This window comes from Lates calcarifer, linkage group LG17, assembly GCF_001640805.2.
Source record: "Lates calcarifer isolate ASB-BC8 linkage group LG17, TLL_Latcal_v3, whole genome shotgun sequence".
NCBI lineage: Eukaryota > Metazoa > Chordata > Actinopteri > Centropomidae > Lates > Lates calcarifer.
This window is the reverse complement of record NC_066849.1, coordinates 3,353,871-3,380,303: the sequence shown is the minus strand read 5'-3', so window position 1 is coordinate 3,380,303 and position 26,433 is coordinate 3,353,871. Positions and strand designations below refer to the sequence as shown.

General features: G+C 38.5%; 1 protein-coding gene across 1 annotated transcript; it reads right to left on the bottom strand.

Annotated features, from left to right (window-relative positions):
* znf644b (zinc finger protein 644b) lies at positions 1-26,122 on the bottom strand. Its single transcript, XM_018670085.2, is given in 9 exon segments — positions 1-2,703; positions 3,525-3,621; positions 3,947-4,069; positions 6,207-6,773; positions 7,188-9,627; positions 9,629-9,912; positions 21,453-21,502; positions 25,129-25,206; positions 25,940-26,122. Coding segments are annotated over 6 exon segments (3,675 nt in total). The 5' UTR covers positions 9,899-9,912; positions 21,453-21,502; positions 25,129-25,206; positions 25,940-26,122; the 3' UTR covers positions 1-2,525.
* Positions 26,123-26,433: the final 311 nt, after the last annotated feature.

Below are 26,433 nucleotides of genomic sequence, written 5' to 3'. Positions count from 1 at the left end.
AATATTTAAAGCCATTTGGCCATTCTCTTTAATTGGCAGTACCTAATGTGATTAACACCACTCTCTTACAAATGAAATCTTTTGCTCTACTTCAAGTCTCAGACAGCTTGCTGTATTGTCCACACACATGTCAACCCTTTTGTCCACTTTATCAGAACTGCTGCTGGTCAGATTTGGATGATTAAGTATAATTCGCCAAATATACAGTAATGACACTTATATATCATGCAAACTATTTACTGTCACTGATTACTAAAGAAACATTTTCCTACAAAAGCTGAATTAGAATCTGTTCAATACTAAGTCTAAAAACAGTCAAAACTGAGTAGAGAAGTAAGATATATAGGCTATTACATAGAAATGATCTAATAATTTGAAACTTCTAATGATAAAAATTGTAATAGTGCTTTATGTTAGGGAGAACTACATGTCTACAAGTGGAACACCTTGAGAAACATGATAGATACATAAATACATAAAATACCTAACTTTACATGACATCTGGTCAGAGCAAAACTTTTCTTTAATTTAGTTAAATCTACAGGTCTGTTTTCCTTATAGTCATTGGCTTTTACAATGTGAAATGTGAAAAACGATTATAGGACAGGCAATACTGAAAGCAATATATACATTCATACTCATTGAATAACGATGCTACAGTATACACCCAGATGTCAGTTTATTAGGAACACCTAGCTAAAAGTAATGGTCTGGTTAGAATGTTCAGTTTGAGCTGAAACTGTTAAAGAGGTGTTGATTCAACTCTGTTCATTATTTTGGAGGCTGCAGTTTGTGCCACTGAACTGTATTGAATCATACAAAGAGGTGCGTCCATTGTTTAGCCTACCCTCATTGATTTGAATGAGGTGGACTAAATAATAGGGGCGGTAGTCAAAATAAAGTACATCCTACAAAATGACCATACAGTTGAATCAACACCTCTTTAACACAGTTTAATAAAAAAGTGAACATTAGAACCTTCATGAAGGAGGAGGGCTGTTATATTAGAATACATTAGTTAATAATGTTAGTTAATAATGACTTTCTTTCCTAAATGGAACTTAAAAGAAAAAGCAGATTTTTTTTAAGTGTGAGGTGAGTTTTTGGCAATGAGTTCAGCCAGAGACCTCATACAGTAGTTGTTCAGAATGACGAACAGTAGCTAGCTTTAAAAAAAACATGTATGATGTGTACACAGAACAAGAATAAATAAATGTCCTGTGCAAAAGACAAAGTGCTATCTTCCCTGCTGAATTAGCTGAACAGTGGAAATGCAAAAAAAGAAGAAAAAAAGATATGTTTAAGTGCAGCATCAGTTCAAAATAATATGCTATGTTTGTGCATTGCATAGCCCATTTTCTCTCTGGAAGTATGTAACTGTCTGTTACCTGGCCAAATAAGCATCAAGTTGTGAAGAGCTGCGATAAGCTTAGAGGACAGGTTATGGATGTTCAATATATGTTCAATATATGGTCTGTCTTCAGTATGAAAATTTAGAAATGTATCATTACAACACATTCTTGTTCACATGAGAACAACAGTGACGCATTTTGGGCCCAAGCCTTTGGAAATACAGAACTGCCACAATGAGAAACAATAGTTCTAACAATATGTCATTATAACTGTAACGTTTTCTTGTTATAACTAGTTTTCTCATCATAAAAAGATGTTGGTATCACAGCTAATGATGGGAGCCAGATTTCAGAAATTACACTGAAGGTTGAAGGTTAAGCAGAAGAACAAACAATGACAGAACAAGCTGTCCCAACATAATGCTGCATCTTGAATGTCACTTTGATTAAGAGAGATTCTCTCTGATACAGGCACAGAGAGGTGAAATCCTACGAAGCATCTGCAGACTAATGACAGCCCTGTGCATGCTGCTGAAAAAGAGCACAATTTTTGTTATACATTGTGCTCTAAAAGAAAGTGAGATGTGAACTTCATTCAAATGCTCAGGTTCATGTATTTTGTCTGTATAGCAGTGGCAATAATCCTTTTAATGTTTGTCCTTATGGCAAAAAGATATTGACAACTTAATCTTTTTTATAATGAGAAAGGCTTCTGTCTTGGGCATAAAAAGTTACAAGACTCTATTTAGATACTTTTTTTACATTGATAATATTTTCTTATTTTAACAAAATGGTTTGTCATAACAAGGCACTTTTTTATCATGACAAACATATGAGACAATGGCAGTTCTACACTGCCAAACCAGCTCGTGTTGACAAAATATTTTCCTTTTGCTTTTCATACTGCCAACCTAAACAGTGTCCAACCTAAACAGCAGCCAGTAAAGAGAAGTCCTATAAATTGTATTAGCCAAGTGGATAAGGCAAAGCATAGCATTAAAATATCCCATAATAAAGTTTTTGCCAATATATATATACAGTCGTATTAATACATTATGCTTATTAAGTAGTCTGGATTAACTATTATGTACTTCAGTTGCAGTTGCAGATTAATCTAAAATAAAATAGTGTGCAAAATCAAGAGGCATTTGGATGTTCTTGACAGGTACCACTCTACATAAAGTCAGGGTGCTCATGAGACATGCTTATTTCTATTTTGTGATGAAGACCCAAAACCTCCACCATCCCTGTCCCTGAGTGAGGCACATTGGTGTGCAGAAGGTGCCTCTGTAAGTGCTTGATCCAATCCTCCTGGATAGACAGGGGCCCCTGGAAAACGAGGTCACAGAATCTACAAAAGTAAAGTAAAAAAAAAGAAAAAGTCACTGCTAGACTTCATGCACAGCCATTTGCTTCCAATGTGAAAATGTGAGCTGCTCTCTTGTTGAGTCAATATCTCTCCAACACCCAGTTACACATCCCACACATACAGGAACTGACCTGGGTCAGGAACCTGTTCTGTCTATGACTGTTGGGTTAGTGAGGGGATAGCTTGTGTATTACTCTGACAAGGGGTTCATATGCCACTGGCCGTTTCAACTCAATCTAAAGGAGGGAAACTGTTGTATGTGTAGACAACAGCAGTTTATGTGCCTTGACGGCGTCCCTTTTCACTGTAGAACTAGTTGAATGGTTTTCCTCGCTGTAGACTACACATATCAGTCGTCTCTTCCAAGACAACTGACTACACTGACAGACAGAGAGACCTTCCATGCATGTGCACTACAGAACAAGATGGTGACCTCCTGACAGTAAGAAGTAGAGCCCCTTTGTTTGTTGTATTTTGCTGAATGATAAAAAAAGAAAAAATTCTGAGCAGCCAATTGATGAGAACAGGACCAAGGCTGTGGAGTACAGTGCAAACATACAGTGCAGAAAACAAGCATCCAGTTTATGTTTGCACCATGTGGACCCTTGTAGCTATGCAGATCCAGGAACCACAAATTTACTGTTATACATCTTCCGGTTCAGCCCCTGTGTCTTGCATGGCTGATGAGCTATTGGTCATGTACGTATGTACAAAATCTGTAACTGGGTAGAGAGATTTCCCACTTTACTCTCCAGACAGATAACCATGCCTACGTACTGTCTCTAACCTTCCACTGTATTTACCTGCAGGTGAGTGTGTAAATCTGAGCATTCAAGCAGGGTAAAATCTTCTTTTTTAGCCCAGGCCTTGGTCTTGGCTTCTTCTGTTTATAATCATAGCCTAAAATACAAAACACCACACTACTTTATCTGAGTCGATGTATTAAGTTATCACTGACAGGCAGTATAAATAAATCATCCCAAAGCCAAAAATCTTTTCTAGTAAACATCAATTTTTCAGTTAAGTAAGATGTATGTTGGGATTACAGACTAATTTAAATGATGTCAGAAGCAGTCATCACAAATATTCTGTCTCTCCTTAATTTGGCTCCACAGATTGCGCCACTTGATTTATATTAATCTTACATTTGTCTACACTTAAAACACAATTTTAATTTAATGCCACAAACACATATGTTGACATTTTGCTTTTGTCAGAAACTCACCTGGTTCTTCAAAAACAGCAATCCTCTTCCTGCACGCATAGGCTTGAAGATGACCAGACAGATTGACAGCAGTGGGGATGTTGCTGTTACAGTGAATGCAAATCTTATCTGAATCACATTCCCCTGAAAGAAAGAACATGGACAAAACTAAATTAATCTGAGAGAGAATAAAGCAAATGGATCAAAACATTTAGGTTAAAATTGCATGATTAGATTTTCTCTTTGCTTAATCTTAATATTTTAATGGGATTTTTGATTGAAGAAAGCACTGTAAAATAGTGTTTGAGTTCATGCAGTAATTTTATTATCAAGCAAAACTGTTACTCCCAGTGTGATCTAAAGTCTTCTTCTACCTGGCTTCATTCCAAACATCTGATTTGCACTCTCCTGTTTGAAAAGTGTTACTGGTAAAGTTTAACACAATCTTGTGTCTTCAGGGGGGCTATTTTCACATACACCACCTCATGAGAGTCACGGAGGATTCATAAACTACACACACTCTCTCTCTCTCTCTCTCACACACACACACACACACACACACACACACACACACACACACACACACAAAATCACAGATCTGTTAGTCCTATGACAGAAACCTGGCAGTGATACTGCTGCACACCACTGACTGTTAATAAACACTCACAACTGGGATGGTTAACTAGTTATCACAAAAGATCTTTCAAATTTTTTTAAAAAAAACATGATTTTACTTTTCAGTAAGTAATTTAGCTTAAAGAAGAGCTAACAACAATGTCCCACTGATTTTCTTAGTAGGAAGAATATATTCAATGGTGAAAATGTTTTGTCAAAATGGTACACTATAAATTATAATCCACAGCAGTTTTGAGGGCAGGGCACACACAGCAGAAAGCTGCCACTGTAACAACATAATAATGACAAGCACCATGCCATTCAGTTTAAAACAAAACTCAACAAAGGGCAGCGTGATTTTAAATCTTTACCAACATCTTTCCCTGTACCCGACTGAAAGTTTGATTTGGACAGACATTAATCAAAAATGGTGCAAACATGGATGACGGGCTTCCAACTCAACATCAAGAGGATCTCATGATTTTTTAATATGAACTTCAAAAACACTTTGGCTGCATTCAGTCTACAATATGTGTTTTTTCCCCCACAAATCAAATGATTGTGAACCATTCTCACATTGTCTAACAGGCACATATCTGCAGTATACAGGTATCTGCACTGAAATACTGTAAACTGGTGATAAAATATTGATTAAACAAATCCAATTCCCTTTACAATAAATAGTGCGCTCCTCTTCAACCGAACAAAGCTCAAAAAGCTCTTAATAAGGGGAAAATAGATAGAGTTTGATTCTACCTGCCCTTATTTTTGAATTGTCAACTTTTGTCACTGCCAAATCTTTCAGTTTTCAGAGGCTTATGATGCAAAAAACTCTTGTCCCAAAATACTGTTGTTGAGCTAAAGATATAACATATACTGGACTTGCTACAATTCAAATCATGCATCAGATAGATAGAAGATTAATAGTATGCAGTTAAATAACTCTAATCTCACTTCTGTAGTTAAAGGTTTATAGTCTAATCAAGCAGTACAGACATTAGGAACAATTGCAGAGGAACCTTAACAAAAAGAGCAATGTGATTCAGCTACTTGTTAAGGAGGGGATGTTATATCCATAAACAGTGCAAGTACAATATGCATGTATTATTCTTAAGCCAAGTTCCACTAGACACTATTCTATGATGATAAAGTGACAAATAAAGACACCAGGTGACCATATGCAAACCCAAAACTTATTAAGGGATATGTGTATTTGCTGAAAATAACTTATGAAAGGGCTGCAACAAGTAACATGTTGTTACCCCAAGCATTAGCCATTGTTACACTAGAGCAAAATATGTTCTGCACATTTGTATAGAAATGACATATGAATGATTAAACTGACTAGGGACTTACTTTGATTTGCTTAGATATAATAGGTGAGGGACATGTCTTGAAATTGTTTTGATGAGTGGTTTTATATTTTATATATATATATATATATATACTACAGTTAAAGTATCATTTACATAAATGCTGACCATTTCAGAGTGTTTAAGATTCATTTACTACTGTTCCTAAGACTGAAAATCAGCTTGCAGAGACTCAAACCCTCTCTGTGGTACTTTGGAAGTAGTGTAAGTTACTGTACACTGTATCTGCTAAAACATGCAAAACCTATTCAGCCATGAAATTGCGATCATGCTTAAAGCATAGGACTCCATACCACGAGTCCAGTTTGGTTCCACACTTGTGATCTGTGTCTCCTCCCTGTATTCTTTGGTCATACCACAGAGCTTCCTGGTTGCATAGGCATCCTGGTCATTTCTGGCTGTAAGCTCCATACTGTCCCCTCTTGTCTTGAGCAGTTCAACTAAAGTGCTTGAGGAGGCCTTAATGCCTGTTTGTGCTTTACTGCTCTCTGAGAAGGCATGTTCCTCTTGTTTTGGCACCAATCTATCTCCTATGGGGTGTGGACTCCTCATCTCATACTGGATCTTCACTGGTAGTGCAGCACGCATCAAGACCAGGCCACTGCTGCTGATGAACTTCTGTGAGACTGAAGGTTGTTGGGGGAACCGGCTCTTGTTGAGGACCTGGAGGATGTTCCGATGTTCCTTTTTGTCCTGTAGCAGTTCGTTTAGAATGCACAGCGGAGACTTACTGGTGCTGGTGATACTTCTGCCTATTCGTTTCAGGTGTCCCCTCACATGGTTGGAGAGGCCAGTCTTAGTATCAAACCAACCCCAGCACAAGGGACATGTGTGCTCTCCTTGGGTTTCTGGCTTAACAGCTGTATTATGAGATAAAGTGTAACAATAATTGAAAGGATCAGAACACCAAGCAAAAGTATTTGTGGATTGCTATATATTGCACAAGCTTTTCTTTACAGTATCCCAGTATCCCAGTATCCGGCAGCTGTGAATTTTAACATCATGCATTACCAAAGAAATTACGGCTTGCTTGCAGATTTTATCAACTGTAACCAGCTAATTAAGATAACGGTAGCTCCTTGCGTTGGTTGCAAAATGCTGTCTTATAAAAGGGTCTTAAATATTCACTTGATGGCTACATACATGATATTGTGCTAAAAGATTGAGGCTAAAGCTCTCCCAAAAAAGTCAGCATCCTCATCAGTGAGTGATCCATGTGTGTTGAGTTGTTAGTGTTTAACTGTCTCTAACAAAAACTGAACTAAAACTCATACCTTTCCTCATTTTCCTCGAGCCAGTCCGGATCCTTCTGCGGGTTCGCGGCTGATGATCCCGCAGTGCCACTTGCTCTGGTGAAACCATGTGCCGAGCGTTGTAGCTCAAGCCGACACGATGAAGATGCCCTCGCACGTGATTGGACAAACCCACTCCAGACTCAAACATGGCAGGGCAGTATGGACAGGGCTTGTGTTCTACCACTTGAGAGGGGAAAACATCAAAACTGTCACTTGTAGACGTGCAAGGTGACTCTGGGGAATTATCACACACTGTAGTTTCGATATACTCCTCTTTGATTATGAGTTGCTCTATGTCACTGCAGTCTTCATCTCCACCATCTTCATCCTTGAGTATATGGGGGCTTTGGTCTATGGTTGAAAACCTCTGCCTCTTTCTGAAATACTTCCGAGCATATGGGTTGCTTTCATTCTCACTGCTTTCCAAGAAGCTGCCTGTAGCTTTGCTGGTGTCATCACTGAAGTTATGGCCGCCCTCACAACCATTCTCCAACTCCCTAACTGCAGACTGTTTCTTATGCCTCTGGCTAAGCCTTGGCAATATATTACCATTCATACTGTCAATAGAGTTATGCAAAGGTGTTGACATTTTTCTCATTGATGGAGAATTTTGGTTTGCTTGCGCTTGTAAACTCCTGCTTTCCAGGTCGTTCTTGCTACCCTGACAGAACATCTGGTCTAATTTAAGATTTCTGGCTGATAGTAAAAAATCAGCAGTAGCAGGACAGTTTGCCTGCTTTGAGCTGCCAAAAGCCTTGAGGTCATTTCTTTCAGTGTCTTCTTCCACACAGGTGAGATCAGTTGCCACATCTAATTTTTCTACTGCCTGTAGGAGTAATTTTCCATTCTTGTTGATCCTCCACAAAGACGGTGTTTTTTTGGTGCAGCCAGCATGGCACATTAACTGAGGAGTATTACCTTTTTTGTCATTAGACTTTTGAACATAAATGTCCCCTTTTCTTCTGGAATAGTGGGGTGAATGGGCTGTTTCTCCAAAAGCAGATTTACACAGATCTGGTGTACAGCCAGCAATTTCGGGGTGGTCTGCAAATTTTTTATAATTACCATAGTGTGATTGCTGATCCTCCATCTCAGAATGTCTTTCCAATACTGCTCTGTCTCTGCTTGTGAAAAAACCCATTTTACACTGGAACTGAACATGGTCTGCTTCCTCTGCATCATTAGTATGAGTCATTTTCTCGTGTTGAGGCTGGTGTGAGTTAAGGTGTGCGACATGTAAGTGTAGTTCAAGTGCCTGCTGTGTGAGTGTAATGTAGTTACACTCCTCACAGAAGTAGTAGTGCTTCAGATTATCATGAGTTTTGGCGTGCTGGACAAAGATTTTCGGGCAGTTACATTCAAACACACACTGAGGGCACTGTACTGTGGTGCCTCTGTCTTCAAATTCAGTGTTTTTGAGACCTTTGATTTCCTCCATAAGTTTTTCCAGCCTGTCTCGGTGAATAATGATGTGCCTCATGAGGGAGTTGCTATCACAGAACAAACGCCCACACTCCCTGCATATAAAGGTCTGTGAAACATTCTCACTGTTCACCTGATTATGCTTGCCTAAATGATACATCATATGTCTATGGAAATTTCTTTTTTCCTTGAAATTAACATTGCATACTGTGCATGAAAAGAAGGACGGATCTTGTTCAAGTTGCTCTGTCTTCAACTGTTCCACTTTTGGACTAAAACTGTCTTCATCTTCAGGGTCATTTTCCTCATTACAGCCTTCCTGTGCTGCACTATAAATATGGTGCTCAGAGTCTAAAGCTGTGTTCCTAGAAGGATTGTTGAATGGCACAACAGAGTATTTACCACCAGATTCTGTGTCCAAAGAATTGTCTTTGTTGGCAAGGTCAATATTTTCAACATCATTACCACTGCAGAAACGTCTGTCTCTGTGATTCAAGCTGTTGTTAACCTTTTCTAGAGAGCCTGCCATGCTTTTTACATGTGTATTGTGCTGCATGTCTCTTTGGTGCATCACTTTGGTCTCCAAGCTTCTGTTATTGTGCAAGAAGCACTCTCTTGCCAAATCCCATCTGATTACTTCAACATCATCATAATCGTCAGAGGAGCTTTCTGACCATTCAGCGCTGCGGTGAGATCCTGCTTCTATTGTCTGTTTTGTGCAAGGATGGCTAATATGCATTTGCTCTGCACTGTCACCTGACAGTGTGGAATAGGCCAGTTTAGACTCATTCTCCTCCAAGTGAGACTGTGGCGTGTTGACACCTGGCTGTGTGGCCAGTGTTTTTACAGCAGGCCCCGCTGTGTTCTTCCAAGCGTCTGATTGAAGCTCACTAGGTGGTGGTAACACCTCGGGGCTCGTGTCCTTCTCCACTTGCCACACGGCATCCAGGACATTGTTGGATAAAACAGTGCCTTTGTTCAGGACACAGTGTACCTAGGACACAGGTGGGGTGTGAACCAGGTCCATTAACAAGTGCTCCTGAAGGCAATGAATTGCCTGTGTGGGGAACAGCAGGGACACTGCTGTATACAAATGGATTCGGCTGGGTTCCATTTAAAGGGTTTTCGTGTTCATCTGAGGACAGACCTGCAGCATTGTTTTTCAGAGAGAATGTGTGACTCTGTAATGGCTCCTGAGTACGACCCGGGCTGGCAGACACTGATTCCACATCTTTGTCCTCTTGTACATTTGGCTTCAGATCAGACATAGTAGCAATATTTTCTGAAATATAAAAGAATATCACAAAATTATTAAGAGTGCTCTATTTTTCTAATCATTTCAAGCAAGCTGTGTCAAGCCTACTCACAAGCATATTGTCCTTTATTGAAGTGCAGAATTCAACCAACTGAAGACAAATGAGATGATACAGATGTAAATTACAAAATGAAAACACTGTTGCACAACAGGTATGATAAAATCTAGTCCTTTTTTTTCTCATTCACACTGACAATATGGTACTGTTAAAAAAAATCGTTTTTTGGGCTATTCCCACTGCTCCGTAAAATGAGAGTGGTATTATTCTGTGCTGCATTATGATTTTCCAACACCCTCTTTCGCCACCTCTATTCACAACAAACCCTGCTGTTAGCCCTGAATACCCTGGCGAGGATGCTTAATTATGTGAGCGTACTTGTGGGACACAACCTTCCTGCTTCTCCACCTAAAGTTCTCAGCCGTCTGCTAAAATTGACCAATTTCCATGGGAACAAAGTACACCTCCAATGAGATCATATTGCGTCTTATCACTCTGTGATGGTGCCAACACAGATCCCAGCATGAGACTGTTGTTACTTGAATCCTGACAAATTGGCAGGCACACAATCTGTCTTAAAACACAAACACAGACCCACACAAAGAAAACATACACCTTTGCACATACACATGGACAGACATACCAATTCTTTTCAGAATGGTTGAATTTAAGACTCTATATTTCTTTTTGATTTTATTTCATATTTTTTTAACATTAAACATACTAAATTGATGTCTGAATGATTTAATAGGATCATGATGAGCTTACAGTTAAACATGTGTGTGCTACATCTTATCACAGATTGCACTGTGTTGTCCAAAGCTGATTTATTTTCTAATGTATGCTCAGTGGATTTGACATCCAGGGCTGGTCGCTCTCTACAGGAAGTTGCGTTGCTAACGAAGTGGTAAATTCAGTGTTAATGAGTGGCTTCACTGTTACCACCTCTGAGGTAAAACCTTCCAAGCTCCATATTCTTCCCATCTGTTGTGGTGTTAGAGGTTCGAAGAGGGAACAGACGCTCTATATTTAAAGCGAACCTCACTGTTACCCCAAAACGGCAGGGTGGCAAAACCATCAAAATATCTTGGTTCAAAATGTGCAAGCCTCATTAGCAACCAACTCACTTCTATATATAATGAACAGAGGTTCAAGAGGAATGGAGTTTAAAAAAAAATATTTGCTTCTATTTACTTCGTTTAGTCAATGTTAAAAGGCTGACTTTGCCTTACCTGAAGATATTTACAGGGATTATGAGCTTTAATACTGTTAAGCTGTATGCACAGACCAATCTGCTGTGTGCTTCTGCTATCCTGGTTTCATATTTTACCCAAGAAGTTCACCTCATTTTTCAATTTGGTAAATAAGATTTAGGAGCATCATCATTATTGTGCTCTGTTAAACAACAGAGCAGACTTCTGTCTGTTTTGACTTTTTTTTGTCTTAGTTTAATTTTCTATCTTTCAAGACCTAAAGTTTAGATTTTTCATTGCATTTTGAGGACAACAGTGACAAAAAATGATGTTTCATGCTATAGATACCCTCTGGATGTGACCAGTTTCTTGGGTACATCTGGTCTATCTGGTGTAATCCTAATACAACAGCCAAGCAATATATCCTACTTTTTTGGAGCCAATAAAATTATACTAACAAGTGTTTCTGATAATCTGCCCTGTGTGTCACACTCAGTAGCTAGTTTATTAGGTACATCTGTACAATCTTATGCTACCAAATACACTAGCATTGCCATAAACTAGTGTACCTTTACAAAGCTTATAATATCTCATTTTGTTCACCCGGCCAAAGAGGCAATAATTCAACTACTTATTTATTATTTAAGATATTGTTAGTGCTGGTGTTTTACTGAAGTGCTTTATATAGAGTGCCGTTCCTAATAATCTGTCTACCTCATGCATATTATATAAATGGGGTGGACAAAACATTAGTGACACATCTAGGGATACAGTAATGCAGCCCAGAGCAGAATCATAGCGCCAACAAAAACATGATACTCAACACAGCAATCCTTAAATAGACAGGAATTATTGTAAGGCTGTTGTTTCGGAGGGCATTAGATTGTAGAGGTGCACCTGATAACCTGGAAACCAGACAGTTATAATAATAAAGGCTTTGAGTGGTACTTTAGTAACAGCAGAAATGAAGTCAACTCAAGTCATGGAGTTAAAACTGATCTCCTGCAGCATGCTATGGTAGTTGGTGGGTTGGGAAGCGTGCCATGTACTCACATGAGTATGGCTTTGAGTCTGCCTCACAACCTCAGCACATGTCATGCCCTATTCTCTTTCATCTTCCTGTTATTCTCCACTGTGCACAATCTAATTTCATGAAAATGCCATAACATTTGTCTGCAAAAAGTTCTGCCTGAATTATCTATTTAATTAGTAAAGGTAACTGTGTAAGCAATAATTTTATATGACTTCCTTTAAGGCAATACTATTATGACAGCAGGTGCGACTGACTACAGACCACAACCTGCTTCCATCACAATGACACAGAGTGCAGAGGTCAAGTGTTACTCTGAGACCTGTCTATGCAATTATCTGATCTACACTTCAAGAACCATCTATGCAAATCTGTATACTGAATGTCTTTGGGTCTTGGACAGATGGACAAAACAAGATATTCAAAGGGTTAGGTTAGGTTAGGTTAACCCTACCTATTTATTTTTCCATTTTTAAATTGAAAATTTTATTATTCATTTTCACTATCTTCTGACATTTACTGGACAATACCATTAACTGTAAATAATCTACACAGTGGCTGATAGTGAAAGTAACTGTTAGTTGTAGCATCACAATAGGCAAAATCCTATTGGCCATTTCAATGGAGAGTCAAAAAAATACAAAACATACATTCATTATGACTTAGAAAAAAAATATGTCCAACAGTGAAATCCAAAACTTTAAGTCCAGCAGAACAACAAACTGATTGAGCAGGAAGAGTTTGGCGCTGTAGGCTTGTAAGGCTGTGAATGTCTAAGCAAATTCCTTCTTCCTGTTCAACTGAATACCCAGGCTGGCAGCACAGTGGAGACAGCACTAAAGACCAACTGGGACCAGTCAGCCAAACCATTTCAACTGCTGGAGCTGTCTGTATGGATCAACAGCCAACCTTATATTCCTCTGCCATCGCCTTTGCTGAAGAAATGTCTAAACAAGGGGGGCCAAAGTCCCTCAAGTACTGCACTACACAACTTCCTCAGCTAATGGGATCTATTGATTTATTTGACACAATGTGAATTTATGAAGCTGCCTCTTTAGTGTGAGAGTATCAAAGCATGGCTCAAAACAAACAGACAGAGATTCAGTTTGACACTCCAGTAATCCCAAGGTGAGCATGCTCTCTCAGCAAAGGTGCCACAGCGGAAAAAGAAAAAAAAAAACACACACACAGTTAAGTTCTTCTCCTGCTATCTTAGCCCTGCAGTTAACCAGAGTATCAAACAACAGAAAGAGATTACTAAAACACCACAAGCCAAATCTCACTTTCCTCAATGTGACTAACTGGCTTGTTTTGCATAAGAATGTGATACTAAAAAACACAACACTGACAGACTCATAAAACACACACTATTTCTTAAATTTGCACAGGAGAAAATGAAGAGAATGGCTTCACACGATGTCTTTGTCTGGATTACATACTCTTTTATCCCACTGAATTCTTGTCACCCAAAGGTCATTTCCATAATAATGGTCTCCATTCTCCCTAATGGGATTTTGGCTGTGATTATGTATGCCAGCGTCTTGTGCAGACACTATCAGCCCTGTCATCCTGAATTGCACAAATGTAATTACACAAAACCTTTGATAACTAAACAATGTAATTTCATGCTTGAGTGAAAATATATAGTAGAGATATATGACTCAAATTATACACTAAAGGAAAATATATGAGTGCCATAGGTGGTATGTTGCAAAGAAATTGTGCACTCTATACGAGGAACATATAAAATGCTAATGCATGTTTTAACAAGAAGAATATCAGTGTGCATTCAAGTGATATAAGAAAAGATGCACAGGTAGGCATTACTGGAAGAAGTAACCTAAAGCTGATAGTTAGGTATTTTTGAGAAATACTCAGATGTGAGGATCAGTAACTTAGTTTAGAATAAAGACAGACAACTGGAGGAAAGGCTGGCTCTGTTGTTTGGGGAAAAATCTCCCCATTGAACTATTGCTTAAACTAATCAGATGTTAGAATAGAAAATAATGTGTTAGAAAAAAAGGGTACATGCAGGCACATAACAGAATTGAAACAGGAACTTTCAGGTTCTGTTCCACAAGAAAGAAAACCTTCAAAATCCCACTGAGATTAGACGAACAATGCTGATAACTAAAAACTCCCTCCTTGGAATGTAACCTTACTCAACAGTATCCTGTGTGGTTCACTATCGTATGTCTAGAAAAGTAAGCCATTTAAATAAATAAATAAATACTAATATTGTTGTTTATTGGATATTTGTGTTTCCAGCAGCCTTTACAAACATTTCCCATAAGCCCATTACCAACACACAGCTGAGATAACAACTAGGATGTTGAAAATGTTACTTTACAGGAGAGCATTTGTCCACAGACTCCAATAAAATCATTTCAGTTTCTAATAGCAGCAGTAGTAGTAGATCTCCATATGTGTTTGAATATGGGTGATACCAAAGATACACATTCAATTTCTTTACAAGAATGACAGAAATGCCGAATGAGAGATTGAACTGAGTTACAGAAGCTAGTGGAGCAGAAGCTAGCCCAGTCATGATGTCAGCTACAGTAAGAAGCTGGCAAGCTTACAGTAGCTTAGCATAAAGATTGGAGGCAGGTGTAAACAGCTAACATGGCTCTGTCCAAAGGTAACAGAATCCACCTACAAGCAGCTCTGTGGCTCACTAACATGTCATATCTTGTTTGTTTAGTGCAAGTTGTAGTAGGTGTATTTCATTCCCTGGGGTCAGAGCCAGACTAGCTTTTTCCCTCATTTCCAGTCTTTGTGCTGAGCTAACCAGCTGCTGCCTGTAAATTCATATTAAGTGTACTGATATGAGACTGGTATCAATAAGCATTATTTCTCAAAATGCTTTAACTAACCAACAGGTAGCTTAGAAAATAATGTATTTTGAAAAATCTGAGAGACATGAGGGTCACACTGGCCTTGAACCACAGGTGAGACAGTCAGAATTTCACAAAACAAAAACAATCTTGTTCTTTAACCAAGGTACAACACTGGCAAAGAAAAAAAAAACTGCCCACAACAAACTTCTCCTTGCCCCCTCTCCTGAAAAAGGGGAATGAGTGAAATGGCTGTGATGGTAGATTTACTGATGAAAAAAGGTGAAGCGAGAACATTCGGAGTGATAAAAGGGGACAGGGAGCGAGTGACAGTTGGGTTAAGACAGAAGTCATGTTCAATAGCAGGTAGAAACATCAAACAGCGAGTTCACAGGAAACCCATGCAACCTTGTCTTGAAGGAGGATTTTCTGTTGTGTGGAGTAGATTATATCTGTTCAAGCTGCTGACACGGCCTCATTTGCTGCCCGTAGTGTTGGAGGGGGATTAAACGATATAAACTTTAAAGCTTTAAACAATACCTTTCAAAATTAAATGGATTAAGGGAGGGATGTCTGATGGGGATTTCCCAAGGCTTTGTTAGTTTTAAACTCTACTCCTTTTAAAGGGGGGAAGAAGGAGAAAAAAACAGCAGTTAGAAATTTCTCAGGCATGTGACCGTTTTAATGAGGCTGCTCTCACATTGAGGAGGGCAGTAGGCACAGGAGGGCTGCCAAGCAGATGGCTCTCATAAACATCATATCTGCTCTGTTTAGATACATGACTTCTCATCCCCCAACACTGAGAGGAAAACAAACCCGACCATCACCACAAGCACTACCCACTTGCCTGCTTTTGGCAAGCTGTGCCGGCTCGTTGAAATGGCACATTTCCATTTCCTGCATTTCTCCTTCATAACAATATGCATGAGCCACGCAATTGATATACATAACCTCTAATCTGTTATAAGTATGCAGAGAAGATGCAGTGATTGCAGTGGAGGGTATTTTTGTTTAGCGGCAGTTAGGATGTTGACTTTTATTAAATGTTATTATTACCATATAACTGAAAGTATATAAATACTAAGCAAGACAGAAGTTGTTGCTATGATTAGACATGCTCAGATGCTTTCCACTTCAGCTGAGGTGAAAAAAAAAAGAAATATATAACAAACTTTGTTGCTGCCGCTTTGCTGTAGACATGTGACCATTCAGATGAAAGGGAGTCAGTGTCAAACTGCTCTCCAAATTGAGGACAGGCTCCACATTGCAGAGCAGACATCAGTGAGCTTAGGTACGGAGGCATGTCAAGCATTGCAGGTATTGGGATGAAATCTCTCATTATCTTTCTTTAAAATATAATATGAGTGCACCACGGCAGGAACAGGGGGGAAAAACACAGGGAACAGGGGCCTCGCAGTCACTAATGGTAACCAAAGTGAGTCCTCAGTAGTCACCTTGAATTCTATTATTAGTCCAGGACAAACAACTCCAAACAGAAACTGGATCAAATGTGTCATTTGCAGCCTCTGATTAGGTTTAGAGACCTAGAAGCAGCTAAAATAAGCACCACTATGATTGCATGGGGTCAAAGAGATGACATGAATAGCGGAGCCTACAGTGAACAAAGAAGAAACAAGACCCTGAAGAGAAAACGCCAAAACTGTGGCTGTCAAAAAGTCACAAGGAATGCAGAGGCCAACAAAAGCCTATTTATTTAACTCTATCAGGAAAAGTGGACAGCTTGAGCGCAGTAGCCTTGACAGCATTGGGAATCCCTTGTCATTTCCCAAGGTCCACACACACACACACACACACACACACACACACACACACACACACACACACACACACAAGCACGTAAGACGATTATTCAGTACTGCTTGTCAATTGTACCTTTTCAACCTGGATCAATGCGTCGTCTTGCACCAGGGGCCTGTATCAGCGCCAGTCATTAACATGTGAGTGCCACTCTATCAGCTCCAGCTCCAAATAAATCAAAGGGTCGGCCACAGAAGAAAAGGGGCTAATATTTCCTCAATAACCCCAGAGAGACACCATGGAGAGATGCAAATTGCCTCCCAGGAGAGCCCGGGGGATGTGAAGGAGAAACTCGCTGGGAGGCAACGGGAAGCTAATGAGTATAATGGTAAATGTATACAAGGAGAGGGAGAAAACCCCTCTATTCATACCAATTAATACAATCTTATCAATGGAGGTGTACTGTAAAAGGAGGGCCCATGTCTAACCCCTAGCCCTCCTCCCCATTTCCACCTCGCGAGCATCTGTATTATTCAACACGGGCCAGGCTACGGTCATTAGGCCTGTGGGAGGCTGGGCCAGGCCTGGGGAGTTAAGGAGATTTTAAAAACCACTCACTCCTCACATCAAAACAAATTGGGCCAAATCAAAGGGGCTCAAAAATGTCCTTTCTTTGAGGGGCGAGGGAGGGAGCAGCTATTGTTACGAGAGCCCGCTTTCTGCAGCGTCAACGTACAAACACAAAAAATAAAAGATAGCAGCTGTTAGAAATGGCTTGATCAGTAACATTGCATCTGTGGAAAAAAAAGATTACTAATTATTATGATGACGTAACACGAAATAATATAAATTTAAACAATGATAGTATTAAAAAAACTGCAAAATCAACAATAAAATCGGGGCATCAATATGTTGAATTATGGTGAATCACAATTATAACATTTGAGCTTTGATTTTTCTTCCTATATCATTAACCAATTAACAGGAATTTTCCAGATTCGTTTTAGAAAGTTATCGTATCCCTGACTCCAAGGCAAAAATCTGAAGAAATAAAACATACCCACACATGCAGACACACACCAAAATACACACACTGTGAAAATCCCCACTTCAATGTTATTTTCTTCAAACTGTGAAAACTTGGCTAATGGGGTTTGCAATTATTTCACCTGATTCCACGTTTTTAAAATGAAGTGGCATTTTCTTGATTTTAGTAAAAAAATGAGTTTTATTCCTTCTTGTTTCAAATTACTCATGTTTAGCTAATTTGTTAAACGAGTGAGTTTGTTTAGGAAACTGGAAAAAATCTCAAACCACAGATTTTAAACTGAAAACAAATGGAATTTTTTGGGAGTTTTTAATACACAAAATGAGTTGTTAATTGTTGAGTTGTTGGTTTTCGTGTGTCTAAACAAGCATTTGACTTTTATAGATGAATGCACAACTTACATACAGTTTGGGTCATCATATTTGTTTCCTGAAAGTCAGTGCCATAACACGCATTTGCACTAGCTGAAAACACACTACAAAGTGGCATAGGATAAATACCCATCTCCCATCGCTTACCATGCTAATAGAATTTTAGTAGGTTACGATGTTGGTGGTGACAGATATATTCCTTTAAAGATAAAAAAACATTCTACAGTTATACCTTAAAGGTGCTCTGCAGAGTTAGTCATGTTTACCTTTGGTCAAGTTAAGTCAGTGTGCACAACAAAAACAAAATGGGCCCACCCTCAAAAACACTGCTCCACAGCACTACTAGTGGTCAAAAATTCCACAGGATGCCTTTAAGTTACCTCTGACCTTACCTGGCCTTACCACTGAAGAAAAACTAGTAGCTTAAGAAACTGTCTGAGCTACCTGAAATAGTAGCTCAAATCCTTTTCTTTATTCTTCTTATGCTTCAAAAGCATAAGGAGGAGAAGGAATGCCTCAATGTATCATTTTGAAGGTCATTTACTGGGGTGGAGAAATATACCTGACAGCAGCTGAGTGGAGGAGGATTTGCCTCCTAGAGATCACCGAGGGGACTGAAATGAAGGTTAATCACTATATAACTTTCTACATGTATAATCCTATACTCCAGATTTCATTGAGCATGTCTGTAAAAGTCCTCCGTCAGCATAATTGCACCTAACCTGTGCCCCGCGTGCTCAAATCTCTAAAATATCACATCCAACTCTGAGAATAAATGGGAAATTAATGAGGAAAGTGGTGAGCTCAACCTTAGATAGGTATCACAGAAAGGGTTAGCCATCTCACGGCTCATGTACAATAGAAGCTCGCTAATCTGAACCCTAAAAGACAGATGTTGTTTGGACTTGGGAAATGTTCAGAAGGATAAATACAAGACTATGATCATTTGACACTCTTGCAGACTTGAGGGGATCTGGATCAGACCTTAAGTATAGCAAAAAGGCACATATTTTTTACTTTGCCTCATAATTTGGATTTAGTTATGCTGCAGAACAAATAAAACCACAATTAACTCAAATATCAATAATGGAAGTGCATAAGCTTCTTCCTTAAAAATAAGTGTGATATAACTTGTGCTAAAATATTATTATCATTACAGATCTGTACATTCTCTGTACATTCTCCAGTCATAACTGCATGGATATGGATATGGATTTTTTTCTTTTATACATTATGTCTTCTTTAGTCATCTGCTCAGTGTAATGTGATTGCACAGGCCACGTTAACTGGTGATGCTTTTCAATGTATTATCCTTTGGAGTGGGGACTTTGAGTATCAGTGATCATATTCTGCCCCTTAGTGGAAGGAAATGGTCCATAGCCTGAGTGAGACGGGATAACAGGAGGCTTGATCTGCAGAGGGGGAGCACCATGCTGGACTGTGGACGTCTGCACCTTCATTCAGCCTTTGATGGACCAAAGGTTAAAGTAGTCTATGCTTGTTTCTGCTTTAATACAAACCCACAGGCAATTCATGTAAATGAACATGAATGATATCCAAAAGTAGACACTGAAAAGACTAGAGTTTTCATGTTGTCAAGATGTACACTGTATTATAAAGCTGCTGGTTTGAAAGTTTTAATATAATCAGGCTCCATCATGTGTCAGAGAACCAGATTCTGAGAATGAACCCTTATCCTTGAAATTCATCCAAAATACATTTCTGCAAATCCTTCACAGTAGAGCTGTCGTCACAAATTAAGAGAGCAAAAGCTCTCTCATGTCTTCATACTATCTGCCACAACCAGGAAAAAGACAAACAAATTAAGCTGAAATTACTATATGAGGGTTGAAAGTAAGGATGCATGAATGTGAAGTGTATTAAAACATGTCAAAACATGATGTCTGTAGAACTGTACAAATCTTGGCTGTCATTGAATTTATTACAATTAAAAAACCTGATCCTCCCTCTCACAAAATATCGATTAATAAGGATGGATGCTTTGTGAGATGTACCAAATGTACAAAGACTAAATGCCATCCATTTTATATTAAACGTCATCACTGTCAAGGCACTGGCATGCAAAAAGGTGACACTTTATTGAAATTGTCACTATATAAAAGGATGAAGTTAAAATTAACCAATTAACAATTATTTTAATAATTGGTTAATGTAATGTCATAAAATACTGAAGAATGTCCATCACAGTTTTCTAAAGCCTGAGGTGAAATGCATCAAATCTTCACAACTGAGCAGCTGGAAATGATTGTCATTTGTTTTAAAAAGAATCTATAATGAAGATCCTCATTTAGGGACAATATCATTGAATACCAATTAAAAACATATCTTAAAATACAGACTGCATGTGTATGCAGTCTGTATTTGGTAGGTTGTTAAGAGAGAAGAACCAGCATGGGGTTGCCAGTGAGGCTAGAGACAATTAAGGAGAATAACTTTAGTAGGTATTTTACTATAAAAATACTATAGAAAGAACTGAGCAGTGCTTGAACTACTCATTTAATAATCAAAATATGATATTAGTATATTTTCAATGTGGTGAGAATTTTAACATTAAAATTCACAGTAGTGGCTTAGATTTTAAGGAAATTAAACAAAGACAACCGTACTGTAAACACTAGTTGCGTGTCAGTGATTCTGTTTCACACTGGAAAATAATCAACAGCAAGCTTGTCACTCCCTACAACCTGCCAAGTGTAGGAGTGGAGGCACTGACACATGTAACTGACATCTCAGATTTAATTTGACTGGTAATCACACCCAGCTATAGTTTCAGAGCATTTCACACATCTGAGCTACAGTTTCAGGTGTTAAGCCGGTAAGGAGACATACAACTGTGCCTCTGAATGATAACACCTCTTCACAGACGGTCACATTTCAGGTTCATGCTCTGCCATTATGATTATAATGATGATGATACTGACAAGAATATTAGACTCCACGCACATTTCTTACTTTTCAATTAAAACACAATCAACACTCATTTTTAGCTCATTTTCATCTCTTCAGATAGCCACTGAACTGAAATGAAACTATTTGAAACAAGTTACAAACGTGTCACTTCATCTTGTGTCACCTTGTTGGGATTCTTGTCTGAATCATAAATTTTGAGTTGCTAATAACACTTCTAATAAGACACAATATTCTACTAATACTGGCTCCATTTGTCAAATTTGAGAAGGTGTATCTGTATAATCATGCAGTATATTTAACAAGATAAAACAAGAAAAAAGAACCAGTCAATGTGTACTTACCAGTCTGTGTGAAAACAATGATTCCACCACATGGCTCTTAAAAAACACATCTGTAACAGAGACAAACAGAAGGTAAATGGTCTGAAATTTTGTTAATAAAGCTGACAAGCAGCACACTACACGGATCACATGGGAAACAACTGCAGTAAGATTTCAGTACAATTTCAAGAATACATCTGACACACCCTGCCTCAGGGAACCTGTCCCTCCAAATTCAACCTTTGTGTTGGGATTCATAACTGAAAGCTGGTGACATTATTTCCTGAACAGTATATCCACACAAGGACACAAGGAAACACAGTTTCACAGGGTCGAAACAAGTAACCCTTGTGTGTTTTGTTGGCACTGACTTTTACTGTTATTGTTTGGAGTCCCACAGACACCACTGCTCCATGTGATGCAAAGCATTGACAGTGGTATCTCTTCTCTGTGCACCAAACTGAGCTCCTACAGTTAATAAAAGTGACAAAATATAGGAATTGCCATAAATCATTGTTATTACACCAGATGCTTGATATTTTATATATGCTGTGCATTAATATGTATTCATGTATATGTGTATTAATGTGTTTGTTTGTTGTCTGTTTGGGTCAATTCAACCCCAGAGATTTCAATCTCACTGTTAGTCCACTGTTATGGACACAACAACAAACATAAGTACTATGTCATTTTCTGAAGTGGATGTTGGAAACATGTCCTAAATTCAAAATCATCATCATAAAAAATGTTCATAAAATTTGAAAACATTGTGAAAAGGGGTTTAATGATCCTGAAACCAAGACTGAAATTATGATAGGAAAGCCCACAATCTTATATCAGGATAAGGGAGGGCAGAAATGCAATATTTTGTTAAAAATTAAAGTTGGTAAAAGTTATTAACAGTAGAAGTAGATGAATAATTACCCTCAGATTGCAGACCCCCCATGCACATTCAAGTCAAGCAGTGTGGGAACATTTTGCTTATCTCTTGCGACATAAACAAAATGAAAGGAAAAAACAAAGTATAAACCAAACTGCAGCTTAAAAATCAAGGTCTGAACTGAACTGACATTCATATAAAGGTGATTAAGCAATGGTAAATACCTTTTTTGAGCTTTTACAAGCAGCTGCTCAGGTAATCATTTATCAAGCACAAATAAAAAATGTTCTGTCTGAACTGACTAAACAAAAAAATTATAAATAAATAAGAACACAACAGAACAGACCAACTGAATAATGAAAACAAGTGTATGTACATGTGCCTAAGAGACAAATTAGCACCGCTGCAAAAGACATTTATGTCACAGCAAGTTAGGTTTGTTGCCGATTCATGAACTTACTTTCAAATGTTACAAATGTAAAAACATGGAAACTAGAGCTGAAACAATTAGTTAATGAATCAATTTGCCAATCAACAGAAAATTGATTTAATATTTGATTCAACTGTCAACAAACATTGACTGACCTTATCTATCATTTCCTCTGGGAAATTGTCACAGACACGTTTCCCTATTTTCACACAGTTCAACACCGTCATGAAAATCATCTTTAGTTGCAATCCTAATGGGAACCGACATTTATGTTTTCATGTTATGTGAAAGAAAAGAGAAAACTGAACAACTTAATATGTTAATTACCAAGAGAAATAGCATATGACTTAATTGCATTATCAGTATGATTCTAAGAAAACATGGCGCCCTTATTTCCTCACCTCTGATATATCTCTGCAGACCTCTATGTTCTTGGTATATCCACCTGATTACTAAAATATCTCATCTCTGCAGCTGCTCCTCAGCTGAGTTGCTAATTCAGGCCAGTGTACTCCCATTTAAGTAGTCCCAGGTGTCTTCATTTATAGCTGTGTAAGCAGCCAACCAGACCAACAGAGAACACATAACTGTTTGCTATGCTGAGCATTCAGGGACTTAAGGCATCTTGGTTAAAATATTTGACCTTGTCAAGTGACATATAATCAATTTGTAGATAACATGCCTCAACCATCTGATTTATTTAGTCGAGCAGTTGACTCTTTTACTCTCAGTGGTATACTAATGCAGTAAAACCTACACTAGGCTGTTAAACTATCACTGACTTCTTCCTATAGCCGTGTAAGCTCATCCTCACACACCTGCAGGGAATGATGGACTCACTTATGTAGGGCTACATTTTGATTTTACCATACCTCCATTTCAGAGAACAGGGATATCATGTACACTCACTGCCTGCTGAAGAAACAGTATAGTGTCCTAATTTTGCCACAGATGCTTGTTATCTCAGCTGTCAATTCTTTTCTTTAAAAGATGATTTCATCATCTATCCGTAAAAAAAATCGAGCGGAGTTACCTTATTTTTCACTGATTGTTGATATAATTAGAAAGCACCATTTGACTTTGTAAAAATTGTTTACTATTGTTTACAACCAGTTATGATGTAAGATGCTCCCTCTTGTCCAGTTCATGACGAGTAGTGCTTGTGAGGTATACCCACAGTTGTGATCAACAGATGGGGTACATTGGAGTCCTTCTGATTTTAATTTGGGTTTCTGACAGAAACATGGGTTGTTCCATACATGAAAAATACATTTCCAAAAGCAAAAGAACACATATAACCTAAAATGTTTAACACAATCACACTACCAATGAAAATAAACATGTTATGGAAGTTCTTTAATAACAAAACTATTAAGCCAGCACAAAAATATTCTTGCCATCCAATGTTTATTTCCAAAATGTGCTTTGCCCCCAACAGCTCAGGATTTAAAATCTTAACATCTCTATCATTATATCATTATATTAAAACACAACTTCTCTTCAACCTGCTCCTCTGAGGCTGTTGCAGTTATTATAAACACCAGTTGCACTAAAACCTGAAGACAGCTTGAGGATTAATCTGAAATGAAATTTCATTCTTACTGGAAGTAATAATATCATAATTATCAGGGAGTTATTAAAACTGTTCCAATGGTGTCATGCTAATATGTACTTTTTAAACATTATTATTATTTAACTGTTGAAAATTAATGGAAAGCAGCTGCAACATGCATTACATTTTCCAGTAAAGTTGCTGAAACAAAGTGTGGTTAGTCCTAGTGCTAACCAGCAGTCACACCACATAGCTACTCTTGTTGTAGCTATTGACTACCAAGTAAAACCAGGTGTAAACACTGTCTATCGCCTGTAGATTTGCTAAATTTATTGCACTGCTGTTAATAATAGATTTCATTTTGATTTAACTGTCAGCAATAGGGCATTTGCAGCCAGTCTGCCAACAGTGATATCATCAGTGTCAGAAAAACAGACACTCAACAGCTTACTCTATAGTGAACAATAAACCAATCAATGTCAATCTGCACCATTACTGACTGATAGTAGTAGTAGTAGTAGTGCTGCATATATTTCATTATTTGATTCTTAGTGGAAAGTAGACCAATACAGAGTATAAAACAGAGTACATGCCATGGACACAGCTTTTTTCATTCCAGTGTGAGAATTTTTGAGGGCACTATGTAGTGGACAAACTATGCACTCAGACACAGCTATAGTGAGGCAGAAGTTAAGAGTGAAGCTATGCTGGGAATTATGTGATGTTACCAGACTCTCTGTATAAATAAGAATGATAATCAATTGTTTGCCTAACCAGGTGCAAGAGAACTAGCCAGGCAGTGAGGGAATATCGATTGACTGCAGTTTGTACTCACCCAAGCAGTCCTGGAAGCAGGTCTCATCGGGCAACTTCAGTGAAAACACCTGTGTGGGTGGAGCAGAGGTGTGCAGTCCTACAAAAGATATATCTTAGTGTTATTGGGGACTGCTATAGGCCACAGCACATTCCACATTTTTGATAATGTTAAAATGTGTTTAAATGCTTTTCATGTTTTTCTGTTCTTTTTCTGTCGACTGGAGTTCCACTTTGCTTTGGCCACTGTTAATACACTTGGCTTTTCACATCTTCCATAAAATGTGGGTCTAATAATATCCCCACACATCACATTCACTTCACCATCTCTCTGTTTCTAATAGGCCATTTAAAGTCAGAGAGGAAAGGCAGAGAAGCCAAGTTTACTATGCAGCCATGCAGCTCTGCATCAGATGGTTAGAACTCCTATAACAATGATCAATGTGACAACAAATGCTATCGAGTCTGACGATTTAAAACTAAACAGCTCTTTCCTGAGTTGCCACAAATCGACTATATCAGTACAAACTGAAACAATTTAGCTAGGTAGCAGAGAGCTACCTCCTCTGGCTGTTTATTTTGACAGGCTATGCGACAGTCAGCTGGTCACAGAAAAAACTGTATCAGCATTGTCTTAGAAAAAGACTTTAGCCTGCACTATTGAACCAATTCAACTTGAGCTAAGACTACATGGCTGCACCTTTCACAGTCACTGCAGTGTTTTCATAGATTCACTGCGACCTACGACAGCGACACATCACTGACTAATGACCGTGCCTGGCTGCACTGTATCCCTGCGCACATCAAACTGTAGAGAAGACCGTTACACCCACCTCAGGACGACGACGACGACTCATGTCCACAAGTTTGTCATTGCGCTTGACACCGTCGCTCGTCCTTCCCTCTGTGAGACTGTCGCCATTTTGCTTTAAAATCACGCAGGTTGCACTCCGGTCGAGGGGAGAGGGATGTTCACGGCGGAGGTAGAGAAGTGAGCGTCACCCAAACTGCACACCAACCCCAGCTGGCCACTTTAGTTCCCCGCCAGTTTGAAGGCACAATATATTTAGACCAGCTCAGCTTATTAACCAAAATGAGACACGTGGTTACAAATGAAATTAGAGGATAACTCAGTGTGTCAACACAATACTTTCTGAAGTTTGTGATTGAGGTGAATGACCTTGAATCAACTGCATCCTACATTATATATATAAATTAAGTCCAGACACAACGACTGTGTCCACTAAGTAGGTTGATTCTCATACAGTAGGTAAACCAAACTGAAAAAAAAAAAATAAATAAATAAAAATACTGCAATATTTCTATC